The sequence below is a fragment of the Prionailurus viverrinus genome, chromosome B2 (genome assembly GCF_022837055.1).
Source record: "Prionailurus viverrinus isolate Anna chromosome B2, UM_Priviv_1.0, whole genome shotgun sequence".
NCBI classification, from domain to species: domain Eukaryota; kingdom Metazoa; phylum Chordata; class Mammalia; order Carnivora; family Felidae; genus Prionailurus; species Prionailurus viverrinus.
The window spans coordinates 129,846,715-129,862,468 of NC_062565.1; the positions used below are offsets into that span (position 1 = coordinate 129,846,715).

The 15,754-nt window shown below is 36.1% G+C and overlaps 1 protein-coding gene across 4 annotated transcripts in view; it reads left to right on the forward strand.

Moving 5' to 3' along the window:
• PEX3 (peroxisomal biogenesis factor 3) overlaps positions 1 to 15,754 on the forward strand; it is a 32,763-nt gene that overhangs the window by 11,470 nt on the left and 5,539 nt on the right. For all 4 annotated transcript variants that reach the window (XR_007152322.1, XR_007152323.1, XM_047859693.1 and 1 more), the window contains 8 exons: positions 4,943 to 4,986; positions 6,559 to 6,683; positions 7,071 to 7,137; positions 7,245 to 7,299; positions 7,882 to 8,050; positions 10,702 to 10,772; positions 12,825 to 12,947; positions 15,495 to 15,591. Coding sequence is in view for 2 of the 4 variants with exons in the window: in XM_047859693.1 (XP_047715649.1) it covers positions 4,943 to 4,986; positions 6,559 to 6,683; positions 7,071 to 7,137; positions 7,245 to 7,299; positions 7,882 to 8,050; positions 10,702 to 10,772; positions 12,825 to 12,947; positions 15,495 to 15,591 (751 nt within the window). In the remaining 2 variants the exon portion in view is untranslated. The remainder of the gene's footprint in view (positions 1 to 4,942; positions 4,987 to 6,558; positions 6,684 to 7,070; positions 7,138 to 7,244; positions 7,300 to 7,881; positions 8,051 to 10,701; positions 10,773 to 12,824; positions 12,948 to 15,494; positions 15,592 to 15,754) is intronic.

Below are 15,754 nucleotides of genomic sequence, written 5' to 3' on the forward strand. Positions count from 1 at the left end.
GGGAAAAAGAGGAAAAAAAAAAAAAAAAAAAAGACTTTGCCACCCAAAGAAGGAGTATATGACATAAATTCAAGACATATTGTATTTAGTCTATGGTAAAAAGTAAAAGCAAAATCTGGGAAACCAGAGAATAAAGGGGTTTATTTTTCTGGATAGCCCTGGACAGCTTTCAAGATGAGGTGTCATTCCTCTCTTCTTACTCAGTACACAGAGAGAATTTCTTCAGTTCCTAAGGGTTTGTGATAGTTCTCCTTACTCGCTGTTTCCTCTTTTAAGTATCTCAGTGTATTTTTTCTTGGCCTTTCTTTTGATTTGAATTACTATTTGCAATTTTGGGGGGGAAAATGTCCATTTGAAAAATATTTGGATAAACAGGGGTTGAGCCCTTACAAAGTGTGTTTAAATAAGGCCTCCAATCTTATGACTGCTTTTGTATTGGTTTTCAGACAACTTTGGTCTTATATAAGCCTGTCAGGCAAGTTAAGTTTCTCTTTGAACTAATTATGATAATAATTAACCAGAAATAAATAAGTGATTTGATAATCTTATTCCGTCAGTTTTATAAATCGCAAGTAAACATCCATCAGTGTTTTCAACACTTGGCATTATTATTGAAGATTGATAATGGCCATGACGTTTCATCAGGAAAGAATCTTGGGGGTTTTTTTGGTTGTTTTTTTTTTTTTTTTTTGGTTTTTGGTTCTTTTTTTAAGACAGAGCAGGGGAGGAGCAGAAAAAGAGGTCTCTCTCTCAAATCTTAACCAGCACAGGCTTGACCTCAGGACTGTAAGATCATGACCTGAGTTGAAACCAAGAGTCAGACCCTTAACGAGCCACCCAGGTGCCCCAGGATTGGTTTAATTCTCTTTTTTTAAAGTTTATTTTTATTTATTTATTTTGAGAGAGAGAGAGAAGAGCAGAGAGAGAGAGACAGAACCCCAAGGAGGCTCCACACTATCAGCACAGAGCCTGGACGAGGGGCTCAAACTCATGAATCTTGAGATCATGACCTGAGCTGACATCAAGAGTTAATGCTTAGCCCACTGAGCACCCCTGGTTTAATTCTTAAACAGATGTTTTAGTGACATTAAGGAGTCTCATATTTAATTTAGGGATGATTTTTATCAAACAACTCATTTGAAAGGAATCATTGCATAAAAAGTACTTTACATAGATTTGGAATTGGAATCTTTAAAAAAGATAATGTGAAAAAAATTTTTGTTTCATTTTTTGAAAATGCATACATTGTGAAATGGTTACCACTGTAGAGGCACCTGGGTGACTCAGTCAGTTAAGCATCTGACTTCAGCTCAGGTCACGATCTCACAGTTTGTTGGTTCGAGCCTCATGACAGACTCTGTCCTGACCGCTCAGAGCCTGGAGCCTGCTTCAGATTCTGTGTCTCCCTCTCTCTCTGCCCCTCCCCCACTTGCACTTTGTCTCTCCCTCTTAGAAATAAATAAACATTAAAAAAAAATTTTTTTTAAGAAAGAAAAGAAAGGGTAGCCAAGGGAATCTAACCTGTAGTCTTATGGAGATGGTTAATAGAACATGGCATCTGGAGGGACGAAATAGATCGGGTAGCCAACAAGGGTAATGCTTTATACATGATCAAAACAGAGCAAGAAAAGATAAGCAGGGGGCTGAGATCTCCCCTTCCCCACAACTGTAATCCCATGCCCAGTTTCCAGAGTTGAGCCTCTTTTCAGACCCAAGACTCACTGACTGAAAAGATGGTTGGGTTCCCAGGGAAAAGATCCCTGCAATATTTCAGCAAGTGTGCGAAGTAATGAGTCCCCTGATATTTTTCTAAAGGGACCTGTGTGCATTTACTCAGAGGGATGTACATTGGAGAAAGAGAAATACCCAGATATGTCTCCCACTTGTGCATGCACACTCTCTCTCTCAAAAATAAATAAGTAAACATTAAAAAAAAAAATGGTTACCACAGTCAAGCTAATTAACATATCCATCACCTCACCTAGTTACCATTTTCTTTTTTGTAGTGAGAACTCTAAAGATATACTCTTAGCAATTTCAAGCATACAATGCAATATTATTAACTGTACTCCCCATGCTCTCCAGTAGCTCTCCAGAACTTACTCATCTTATAACTCTAAGTTTAAATCTACTTTTGACATCTAATGATGGTGATGTCAACATGAAGAAATGTCCTGGGTGACTATAACTCTTCCCCATCCCACCTCAGTCCCCCCAGATAAATATAGTTTCAAGACACATACCTAATTTGCCCTGCCACTGAGTACTTCCTATGTTGAAATTTTTGGAACTGCCGTTTTCTTATGTTGTTTTATTTAGATTTCTATAAAAAGCACTTTGAAATTTTTTTGAAGTGACATTCAAAAGAAAAAGTGTTTTATTTGCCTTAAAATACCTGACCTTTGAATTTTGTTTAATTTCCAATTATTAAGAATATATTCCACCACAAGGCTTGAACATTAGCTTAAGGTTGCAGCGGTACCTTGTAGGATTTACACCATATGTCTTGAACCTGTGTCATCTAGGGAGGAGATAACTAAAGCTCTAAGGTCAGTTCAGTGGCAAAGAAAGATAAGAAGCTAGTAATATCCCACAATTGTATTGGTAGCTCAACTTATTGAAATGTAAATTTATGTCTGAAATAGTAATAAAGAATATGGGTTTGTAGTTTGTATGTCTTTGTGGTTTTTTTTTTATTTTATTTTCCTTGGAATTTATTTTTATTGTATTTTACAAAAGTATCAGTCTGTGATAGATTGGAAACAGGAAAGAAAAATAAAACTGGTCCTTCCATATAGGTGGTTTGAGAAGCACTGAACTCCATCTACGTGATAGCTCCACACAGTGGAGCACTATGCCAAGGTTAAAAACAGAGAAGAAGAAAATAAAAGAGAGATGGCTATTATTTGTGTACTTCAATGGAATGATTTCCAGGATTTGATGGGATTTGATGGTATAAATATCTATATATATAGATATATTTTTTTTTAACAGTAAAGACAAAGGTGTATACTATGTTATTTATCTAAGGGGGCAGATAGGAATCTTTATGCATATTTGCTTATATAAAGCAAAACAACGGTGGGGCACCTGGGTGGCTCAGTCAGTTATGCATCTAGCTCGTGGTTTCGGCTCAGGCCATGATCTCACGGTTCATGGGTTTGAGCTCCATGTTGGGCTCTGTGCTGACAGTATGGAGCCTGCTTGGGATTCTCTCTCTCTCCTTCTCTTTTCTTCCCCAGCCCCACTTGTGCACATGCTCACGTGCTCTCTCTCAAAATAAATAAACTTAAAGCAAAACAATGGTAAGTTAAATTTTTTTAACAGTTGCCTGTGAAGGGGGAGAATAAAGAGGAATAGGAACAGACTTCTTTGAAGGTACATTGCTGTGTGAATTTGACTTTGGAACCATGCAGATATTTTACATATTTATAAAACTGTATTTAGTGTTTGCAAAGCCATGTCAAAAAAGAGATGGTAAAATAAATCAAATTCACCTAAATATGTAGTTGGTGTTCTAACCACAAAGAGAAATTATGCCAGGTGAACAAACCCTTAAAACTCTTCAATGTTGCTATTGGTATTCTGAGACTTGTGCATAGAGTGAGGGATGAAGCAAATTGGTAATTACATTGGTGTCACTGATTGCTAGTGTGGGGAAAAAAAATACAGATGTAAGATCAAGGAGATGAAGTTAAAAACCCTGTCGTCCTAATTTTGAATTGGACATATCATTATGGTGGCTCAGTCAGTTAAGCATCCAGCATCCACCTCTTGATTTCGGCTTAGGTCATGATCTTGCAGTTCGTGAGTTCAAGTCCCACGTGCTTGGATTCTTTGTCTCTCTCCTCCTTTCTCTGTTGCCCTATAACACTTGCTCTCTCTCTCAAAATAAATAAATAAACATTTTTTAAAAAGTATCAGTACAAAATCATGACATAGTTTATCTCTTTGCATATATGTACATGCAAATAAATACATATTTACTAGCTTACTCTACCAGAAAGGCTTAGAAACAGTGATGTCTCCAGTAGCAATGAATATCCTTTTCTTTTTTTTTAAATTTTTTAAATTTATTTTTGAGAGAGAGGGGGCAGACAGAGAATCCCACGCAGGTTCTGCACTGTCAGCACGAACCTGAAGCAGGGCTCGAGCTCACCCGAAGCGGGACTCAAGCTCATCTGAAGTGGGGCTCGAGCTCACCCGATGTCGGGCTTGAACTCATGAACCCTGAGATCATGACCTGAGCCGAAACTGGATGCTTAACCAACTGAGCCACCCACGTGCCCCAGCAATGAATATCCTTAATCGAAGATTCCAGTCACAGACTACCATTTTCTGCTGTAAGGATCCAGGACTCTTGGAGAAATGGGTGATGTCAGGTCCATAGCAAGAATTGAACAAGATGAACCCAGAACAGCTTTTCTTGTCAGTAAGCAAGGAAGCTATGAAAGACTAATAGGGTAATGTTAGAAGAATTCAGGAACCAACCTGAATAGTATCCCCAATGGTCAAAGATGGGCAATTTGAACATTAATAAGAATAATAGCTACAGTGGGCTGAAACATCAAATATATATTTATTTAAAGTAACAATACTTTAAAACAAAAAAATTCATTATTTACCTTTGAAGAATTACTGATGTGCTTCGTTATTTGTAAAATGGTAAATAAAGGAAAGAAATAAACGTTATTCTTGATTTTCCTGTATAACTATGCTCAGAAGGAAGATAAAGACTGGAAGGATATATACCAACATACTAGTGAAATGGTTGTTATCTTTGGTTACTGGAATTACAATTGTTCTTTTATTATATTTCATGGGGTTTGTTTCCTGTAGTTATCCTGTAATAAAATATAATTAAATATAAAGCTATGAAGTTTTAAGTTTTCCTTTAGATTACCTGATTACTGTTTTCATATTTTGTGATTTACTTCTTTAGGCCTTCAAACAAGTTAGAAATATGGGAGGATCTAAAGATAATAAGTAAGTCTACCTATTCTATGTGACAGCACATTATTAATATATTTACAAAGGGAAATATTTATACTCTATTACATGGATGACTCTTGTTTACCCCACAGAGTTGTTGCCCGTATTAAATAATTCTCCCAAAGCGAGTTGATCAATATTTGGTCATAGAAAGTATTCAGTAAATGTTAGTGGTGGTGGTAATATTACTGTTGATATTGTTATGGTACATAAACCTGTCCTAGACTGCATATGCCTACATTAGGTACTGGTGGATGCACTATTATGGTTTGTTTGATATGAAATTTATTGTCAGACTGGTTTCCATACAACACCCAGTGCTCATCCTAACAGATGCCCTCCTCGATGCCCACCACCCACTTTCCCCTCTCCCCCAGCCGCCACCAACCCTCAGTTCTCAGTTTTTAAGAGTCTCTTATGGTTTGGCTCCCTCCCTCTCTAACTTTTTTTTACCCCTTCCCTTCCCCCCATGGTCTTCTGTTAAGTTTCTTAGGATCCATATAAGAGTGAAAACATATGTTTTAAGGGAAGTTTTTACTCTCATCCAGATAGTAACTTTACTTTGACATTGTATGCAAAATTTCATTAGTGATGAAACTTTGAAATAAAGAGCTGCCCTGGGGCCCCTACTTACATATATATATATATATATATATATATATATATATATATATATACACACACACACACACACACACACATACATACACACACACACACACACACACACACACACACACACCTCAGAACTTTATGCCACCAGTTATTCTTACATTTTCCCATCTATTCATCTAATCCTTCTCGACTGAATCATGCTTAAGCTTTACCTATTTAAAAATAAATTAGACCTTTATTCAGCCACCCCTTATATACTACCAAAGACTTCTACATTCCCTTTTCTTCACTCCCACTCATTTTTTTCTCCACTCATTGTTTGACACACTACAGCCCGGCGCCCACCTCTGTGTCTCCACCCAACAGATCTCACAAGCATCAGCGGTAACTTCTGTGTTACTAAATCCACTGGACACTTTCCTCCTTCTAGACCTCTTGGCAACAGTCAATAAACTTATTCTTTCCTCTGTTTTGAACACTCTGTCCTAGGCTGCTGTGAAGCCTAGTCTCTGGGTATCCCCCATCTATACCTTTTTCCAGCCATTAAATGGGCTCATCCTCCTTTACCTGCATTGCCGTCTGGAGTTCTTCCATACACAGCCCTCTTCTCTTACTCTCAGCTAGCTCCCGGGACCACTCAGAGCTTTGAGGCTGCAACTCTTAGTGTTTCCCAGTCCTTCCTTGTTCTCCTTTCTAAGCTAACAATATATATATAACCTTTCACTTAATATATTGGTTATTGTTTCAATTAAGAGCTATCTAATTTACATTAAGCAACCAAGTTGTAAGGAAATAGACTATGAATATTTTGAATTGATATATTTTTGTCCTTAAAACATTTACAAATCTATTTTTAAAGTCATGTTGTGAGAAAATAACCATAGAGTTAGTTTGTCATTTTACACGTTTGTTTTCATAATAGTACCAAATGGTTTTCTTTTCTCTGTGAAGGTTTCACAAGAAGTATCGTAGCAGTATACAGTACTTGTATGCTGGTTGTTCTTTTGCGAGTCCAGTTAAACATAATTGGTGGATATATTTACCTGGATAATGCAGCAGTTGGCAAAAATGGCACTGTAAGTTTAATAGACCTTCATAGATACTGCCCTTTTTCCCAAGAGGTTCAAAATTTAACTGAATATTACTTATCTTGATAATTTCTATAAAATATATTTTTTCTTTTTTAAACAGTTTATTTATTTATTTTGGAGGGAGAGGGGCAGAGAGAGAGGGAAAGATGGAATCCCAAGCAGGCCCCACACTCAGCCCAATGGACCCTAAAGCAGGGCTGTATCCCGTGACAGCGAGAGTATGACCTGAGCCAACATCAAGAGTCAGACGCTTGACTGACTAAACCACCCAGGCTCCCCTCTAAAATACATCTTATGTTTCATGTGATCGTAAACTTTTATATTATTTACTAGTAATATTGGGTGATTTAACCTTATTTCTGTTTTGTACAGACAGTTCTTGCTCCCCCAGATGTCCAACAGCAGTATTTATCAAGTATTCAACACCTCCTTGGAGATGGTAAGATTCTTATGTGTGACCTGGAAAATAATTTTAATTTGTTCATTTGTGTTTTTGAGGAATTCAAAAAGTGAACAAGCCTTTTATGTTTGTTTTTCTTTTAATAGGCCTGACAGAATTGATCACTGTCATTAAACAAGCTGTGCAGAAGATTTTAGGAAGGTAAGGCATTTTGCTGTGGCTTCTCTAACTTCCTGATTCTGGTGAATAAAAGAAAAATTAGAATTGTTCTAGTGAAGCTGGTGATTTGACAAATGGTGGTTTGTGAAATTCTTTGTAACCTGATACAGACACAGCCCTGGGATACTGCGTTGTGAATCCATTTTCTTTGTTAGTGTCAATCTTTTGATACTAAGGGGAAAGTTTTAATGTTTCATTGTTTATTGGTTGACTTCCAAACAAACCAGAAACATTTGGGTCAGAGATAAAAGACCTACTTCCAAATCTGCCTCTGAGCCTTTTGTCTTCCATTTATATTAGCAGTATCTATAATTACAGTGGGCTGAAACATCAAATACATATTAAAATATATTCAAAGTGATGATACTTTAAAGATTCTTGTGAAATCTGCAACAAGATTTGATGTGGCTCTGTGATAATGACACTGAACTGATGGCTGATTTTGTAATATACGGTAGTGATTTCAGTCAGCGCTTTCAGGTTTGACTAGATCTCAGAGAGCAACCTGTTAAGAAAAGAGTGTATAGTTTCAGTTTATCCTATTTCCCTCTTCTCTGTTTCTAGTGTTTCTCTTAAACATTCTTTGTCCCTCCTGGACTTGGAGCAAAAACTAAAAGAAATCCGAGATCTCGTGGAGCAGCATAAACCTTCTTCTTGGGTTAATAAAGACGGATCCAAATCTTTGTTATGCCATTATATGATGCCAGATGAAGAAACTCCATTAGCAGTTCAGGTGATTAATTCATAACCATTTAACTAAGCCAGTTACTCTGAATTTTTAAAAGTTTTCTACTATCCCTTGAAATTTAGAATTCTGAGGCTCTTGAAAGGTAATTGATTTAAAACCATGTATTTCAGGGGCACCTGGGTGGTTCAGTCAGTTAAGTGTTTACCTCTTAGTTTAGGCTCCGGTCATGATCTCACAGTTGTGTGGGTTTGAGCCCCGCATGGGGCTCTGCGCTGACGGCACGAGCCTAGTTGGGATTCTCTCTCCTCTCTCTGCCCTTCCCCTACTGCGCTATCTGTCTCTCTCAAAATAAACAAATAAACTTTAAAAGATAAATAAGTAAAGCCCTGTATTTCATTTACTTCAAACTTCATTAATTTAGAAAACAAACAGCAATTATGACCAATTTCTACTTAGAAACATAATTTTAGATTAGATAGTCAGCAGATTTTTATTGAGTATTAGTTATGTGATAGACACCATGATGGATGATTCATATATAAAATGAACAATACACATATGTTCATTATATTTGGGGAATACAGGAGACAAATGCAGTTCATGTGGCTAAACCGTATTTGTAAGAGATGCAGTAACGGAGGATATAGCTGATAGCTGGGGCAAGATCATGAAGAGCTTTGTATGCCAAGATGAAGAGTCCAAACTTCAGTTTATAGACAAAGATCCATTTTAATCAGGCCACTACCACAATTACACAATCTGCTTTTTAAAATGAAGCCGTGATGGCAGTATCAAAATAGACGGAAGGGAGTTCTAGTCATCCAACTGAGAAACAAAGAAGGCCTACTCTGACAGTTACCATTTATGGTGTTGCTACACACTGGTGTGTCCTGGGAAGTTGTGATTTAAATTACTCATAGACGAAGAATAGGAAAGAGGTGCCTGGGTGGCTCAGTCGCTTGAGCATCTGACTCTTGATTTTCCTCCCAGGTCATGATATATGCTGGGCACGCAGCTTGCTTGGACTTCTCTCTCTGCTTCTCCCTCTGCCCCTCCCCAGCTTGTGCGCAAAATAAACAAACAAGAAAAATGTCAAAGATTGCAGGTTATAATATCTCGTTTTTTAATAATTATTGGGGTTTTTTTTCATATGTAATTGGGTTATACCCATTCTTTACAGTTAAGAGAAGGATATCTTATTTGACAAACCAGAGAGGCTCCTAAGCCATGCCTTAACCTAGAGACTCCATTAGAACAAATATTGCCATGGTTTTCCTTGCCTGCTGTTTTTCCCTCCCCTAGATACCCCAAAGGTAGACCTGTTCGGGTGCTCAGAGACCCTACCTTCATGAGTAGGCCAAATAAAGGTTGCTGCCATTTGAGGGAACCCTGTGACCTACAGGATAGAGGCTAAACTGAACAAACAGAATGGATAGAACAGAATTAATGAAAGAAATAGGAGAAAACTTACTTACAAATTAGAATCTCAAGGACATGCAATGAGAGTATTAAAAAAACTTTCTGGAATGATAAAACAGTTTACAAATTTTAAAATTCAACAGTGGAACTAAAAAAAAAAAAGATTCAAAAGAACAGTTGAAGAAACGAATGACAGACCAGATCTTACCTGCACTGAATTAAACCCTGAAACTTTAGATCAAAAGGGCACACAGAGCTCCAGACTAGACTAGACTTGATGAAAAAAGACACACATTTTAATAAAATGTTTTACCAATAAAAGAAAAAAAAATGCCAGGCCTCTGCAACCTGAAAAGACAATTGTTTTCATTGTAAATATATTCTAGAAAGGTATTCAAGAGGGGCCAGATAAACAAGGATCTTATAAAGTATAATTTTACTTTGACTCATTTTTTTAGTACAGTTGACACACAATGTTACATTAGTTTCACATGTACAGCATAGAGATTCCACAAATTTATACGTTATGCTGTGTTCACCAGAAGTGTAACTACCTTCTGTCCCCATATATCCCTATGGGAGCATCATTGACTATATTCTTTATGCTGTGCTTTTTATTCCCGTGACCTACTTATTCCATAACTGGAAGCCTATATCTCACACTGACCTTCACTCATCTTGCCCAACCCCTCACCACCCTCCCCTCTGGCAACCATCAGTTTGTTCCCTATATGGTCTCAGTTTATATCACTTTTTTCTCTATAAAGGTCTGATTGTGCTTTTTATTTATTCATTTTTTTATATTCCACATGTGAGGGAAATTATATGGTATTTGTCTTTCTTAGTCTGACTTATTTGACCTAACATAATACCCTCTAGGTCCATCTGTGTTGTCTCAGGTGTCACAGTCTCATCCTTTTATGGCTGTGTAATATTCCATTGTGTGTATGTATAGAAATATTGTATGAGCAAATAATTCTATTGGGTATTTACCCAAAGAAAATAAAAACACTAATTTGAAAAGATAATATGCACCCCTATGTTCATTGCAACATTATTTACAATAACTAAGATACTAACTCATGTTTTAAATAGTACTTACCTGTACACATGAACTTTTACAGTTTGGTTTTTTTTTCTTAGTTTAACATTTCTTCATTGTTGATAGAACATAGACTTATAGATTTTCTGAACTCTCGGGGTTTATTAATATGATTACTGTCATCATACCTGTACTAATATTTGAAACCCTAAAGTATGGCATTTTAATTTCACAGGCCTGTGGGCTTTCTCCTAGAGATGTCACCACTATTAAACTACTCAATGAAACCAGAGACATGTTGGAAAGGTATGTATACTACTTGTAACAGAAAACGTGTTTCTATTTGAATGTACTTATGACCGTTTTTTAGTTTTTCCTGAACATATGCAACATGGTATCTTGTGAAAATTACATTTTGAATCTATTCCCCTGCATTTAGGTAGGATTTCCTAATTCTTTTATTAAGGTAATGAGAAAAATGGATTTGTTTCAAGATGCCCATGCCTTCCTCACCCACTTCCTTAGGCTAGAGAATCTGAAATACTAGTTGAGGGACTGGAAGATAGTTAGCATTTATATTTTGAAAAAAAGCTTTCAGAGGTGATTCTGGTAGACCCAGTATGTAAGGAAATGTTTAACAATTAGCATTTAAAAATAAAACAGAACAGAAACTGAAATTGTAGCTACAGCCGTTCTGACTACCAACTTGAAATCACTTGATACTGACTTGAGGAGTTGGGGAGTTGGGGAGAAATGCACTTGTGAGCTGGAGGTAGCCAGCTCCAGCTAATCCTCATGGTACCACATGTGTACATGTGCTGATCTATGTACACTGCTCCCCCCCCCCACCACCACACATGCACACTCAATTTCGGGAGTTACTCCCCCTAGCCTTCTCAGGATAGACTATAATGTTCCTAAAACTTTGAGTGATAAAAATCTCACATCTTCCCTAAATCGAGTATTACTATTTTACCCAGAACACAGCTAGGGTGTTAACAATGGAGAAAGCACCAGACTATGCATTAGGAGACTGGAAGACCTAGATTGAAGATGGACTTTCCTGTTTGTTAGCTATTCAGCCTCGGTGGAGCCACTTAACTCTTCGAAGTGGTTTTATCACTGGAGAATCTGGAAATTTCTTTTATCCTAAGGATAATTTAAGACCACTTTCTCCAGTTCTGTTTTCTGAGGAAATTATATCCTCTGCTTCTAAGATATTTTCATAATGTGATGAAAATCAACAAATTTAAAGGTTAACTCAGACTTTCTACGATCGCCGTCTCCACATTTTTTCTTTTTTCTTTTTTCTTTCTTCTTTTTTTTCACATTTTTTCTTACTCAGGTTTTCACCACCTTACTCCACGAAGTTTTAGAAAAGGTCATCAGTGATCTTTTGCCAAAACTGATCAACCTGTGATGTTCACCTTTTTTAACTTTTCTCTGATGATTAGCACTGTTGATTAAGCCTTTCTTGAAATTCTTTTCTCGTGTGGCTTCCATAAGTGTCATTTCCTGATTTCTCTCCCTGTATTCAGATTATTTCTTCTAGTTTCCTCTATGTCCGTCTTTCTTGTAAACATTCGTTTTCCAAGGTATTTGTTCTTATTTCATCCTCAGCTGCCCTAAGCAATTTCATACACGGCTTTAACTACTGTCTGTATGCTGATAATTCCCAGATGGATAGCCCCTAGCCCACCACTCCCATGAGCTGGTCTGGTTTAAGCTTTCTGCATTTCAAAGATCAAACTAATCTGTTGAAGTAGACATTTTCTAACTTTAATAGCATATGTATATTATTCTTTATATCAAAGAGGTTTTGTGAGATACTAACGTAGCATAACAAAAAGAGCTTGAACTTTAAAAACAGAAAGGCCTGGGTTCAAATTCTAGCTCCCCACTTACTAATTATATATACCTTTGGACAAATTTCTTCATCCCTAAGTATCCAGTTTCTCACCTGTACATGATGCCAAAATTTTCTGAGATGTCATGATAGAATATGTGAAGCAAACCAGTATCTGTGACTATAAGATGATTCTTCTTCAGAAGTTCCTTGAAGAGAAGTAATACTGTTACTGAAATTCTTGAAAACACATTGTACAAAGTGCTGAATAATAAAAGAAAATCTAGCAAAATGGATGCAAATTCTCGTTTTGTTGTGCTAAATAATAAACTTCCTTTTTATGCTTAATTTTTAAAGATTAACCCCTTGATATATTCTTAACAGCGTTTTAGGATATAAAAAGTAGGTTGTGACTAGAAATGTTGGTGGCTGTCAAAGATAACAACATACTTATTGAATTTATTTCCTTTTCCACTGAGAATCTAAAACGCAATCTATCCTTTTTTGTATAGTCCAGATTTTAGTACAGTTTTGAATACATGTTTAAACCGAGGTTTTAGCAGACTGCTAGACAACATGGCTGAGTTCTTTCGACCTACTGAACAGGAACTGCAACGTAGCAACTCCATGAGTAGGTAAGATGACATAAAATGTTGTGAGTAATGAAGGCTCTAACAAAGGAGTGCTTTGGATGTGTTTTTGTTCCAGGTAATGAAAAAATCATAGAGGATAAATTTGATCATTTTCAACAAATTAAACTCCCTTAAACTAATGACTCCTTCATTAGTAGAAACTCCTTCTGAATTCAGTATTAAAAACCTCATTTCTTCCCAAAATTTTGCCACCATATAGAAATACTTAGGTTGTCAAGCTGTCTTTCTGCAGGCCAAATCCCAATTCTTAGATTGTTGGGTTTTTGTTTAACTCTTTAGAATATAAAACTGAAAACATATTTAAGTACTGCAAGCCATAATTGGCCTACATAATTCAGTAGTTTGGCCATTATGATAAGCAGGCATTCTTGTTATAGATTCCTATTTCATGAATTATCTCCTACTTTTACAACAATATAATGTATTCATTTTTAGCTCTTCTTGTAAGATTGGGAGTATTTAGTGTAATTGTTAGTAATTTTAATCATAATTATTTCTAAGTCATGCATTCATTCTGCTAAAATGTATCATATGGTTTTATTATATCCTTATCTCAGCATGAGTACCTTGGCTCTCCTATTAGAATTTATACTCTTTAATAACCTGCTTTGAAGTTTTTTATATTAAACTCAGAAAATAATAGCTACTAAATCAATGTTAACTGACTATAAATTGGTCCATTAAAATTAAGAGAAACAGTAAGTGATATGAAGTATGTATGTGTAATATCCAATTCAATTCTTTTTTTTTTTTTTTAATTTTTTTTTTTCAACGTTTATTTATTTTTGGGACAGAGAGAGACAGAGCATGAACGGGGGAGGGGCAGAGAGAGAGGGAGGCACAGAATCGGAAGCAGGCTCCAGACTCTGAGCCGTCAGCCCAGAGCCTGATGCGGGGCTCGAACTCACTGACCGTGAGATCGTGACCTGGCTGAAGTCGGATGCTTAACCGACTGCGCCACCCAGGCGCCCCTCCAATTCAATTCTTAAATACATAGGGCAAGAAATTATTCATTTCTTTGGAACCCTTCTTTATTGTATAAAAAGAATAATTTCCAATTAGCATTGAGGATTTGGAATGCTTACAGCCATAAAATGTATTTTCTGAGACAACTTAAATATCACCCTAAAATCTTTTTTAGGAACTCTTTTAAGTGATACAAAAATAAATTTCAGCCCCTATATACTTCCCTAAATCAAGGTGCTCTGATTAATAAAACTTCACTATAATCTCTACCTAGCAAGGTATTAGTTATTTCCTGAGTAGTGATAAAGAATTATAACAGTTGTTTTACACAAGTACTTGATTTTATACACTGAAGAGTTATAAAAAATGTGTTATAACCACATAGCCATTGTAGTCTTCTTGTTTGAACTCCCTATAGTACTCACTACTGTACTTTCCTGTACAACCTACATTTTTCACCTAGAACGGGAATCGTATTCCTCAGTTATATTTTAAGCCTCCTCACAAAGTCAGAAACTATTTTATGCCCTTTCATATTTCGTTACATACTCTAAGTATTCAGTAGATATTTCCTAGCTTAAGTTTTTTTTCTTTTCTATATCGATAACTTACTTTATACTCCATGACTTAATACTAGAAATATTTTCATTATGCGTACTGTTGTTCCTATTGTTTAACATGTTGTGAAAGTTCTAGCCATTACAATAAGCCAAGAAAAAATATTTCCAATTATCGGTAAAGAGACAAAATATCATTAATTATGCGTACTCCAGTTGATGCAGAACCCTCAGTTGATTCAAGAGAATCAACTGAAAAGTGATGCTAACTAATAAAAACAAATTATATATGGGTGTATGTATTATATATTCTCTGTATCCTTCTCTCTGCCCCACTCCCACTCATGTTTGTTTTCTCTCTCCCTCTCTCTCTCTCTTTCAAAAATAAACATTAAAATTTTTTTAATAAGTGAATAAATAAATTGTCACAGCTAGAGGATGAATTACTTTTTATAATCATTAAAAAATAGATTAAAACTTTGGTGAAGAACTTTTAATAAGATGGAAAATGTTCATAACTTTAATAGAAATACAAAACAATATTGCTGGGAAGTTAGAGTCTTGTGTTTAAAAAAACAAACAAAAGGGGACCCCGTGTGGCCCAGTCAGTCGAGTGACGCTAGATTTCAGCTCAGGTCATGATCTCACAGTTCCCAGGATCGAGTCCCACGTCCGGGCTCTGCACTGACAGCACAGAGCCTGCTTGGGATTCTCTCTCTCCCTCTCTTTGTCCCTCCCATACTAAGGCACATGTTCAGTCTCGCTCTCTCTCAAAAATAAATAAGCTTTTTTTAAAAAGCACAGATATGTATAAAAATTACTGGAAAAGTTAACCATGATGTCACTTGCAGTTGTTATTTCTAAGGGGTAGAATTATGCATGGTTTTTATTTTCTTCTTAATACATTTTGTGAATACTCTTCAGTTACTATATTGCGTTATAATTAAAATGTTAAGATCCTGTGAGATAATTTCAGAAAATAATTATTACTATGATGATTTTTCAGTCTTTCCAGTGTCAGCCTGCCATTAGCTAAGATAATTCCAATAGTAAATGGACAGATCCATTCAGTTTGCAGTGAAACACCTAGTCATTTTGTTCAGGTAAGAAGAAAGCTTGGAGGTATTATTTAAAAACATTGTATTTTTGGTTGTGGTTATATTGGTCTGACATAAAATTACATTTCTCTCCTGTGGTATTTGTTCAAAGAAACCAAAACTTAAATCACATGTAGAGTGTGGTAGAATGCCCCATGAGAACAAAAAT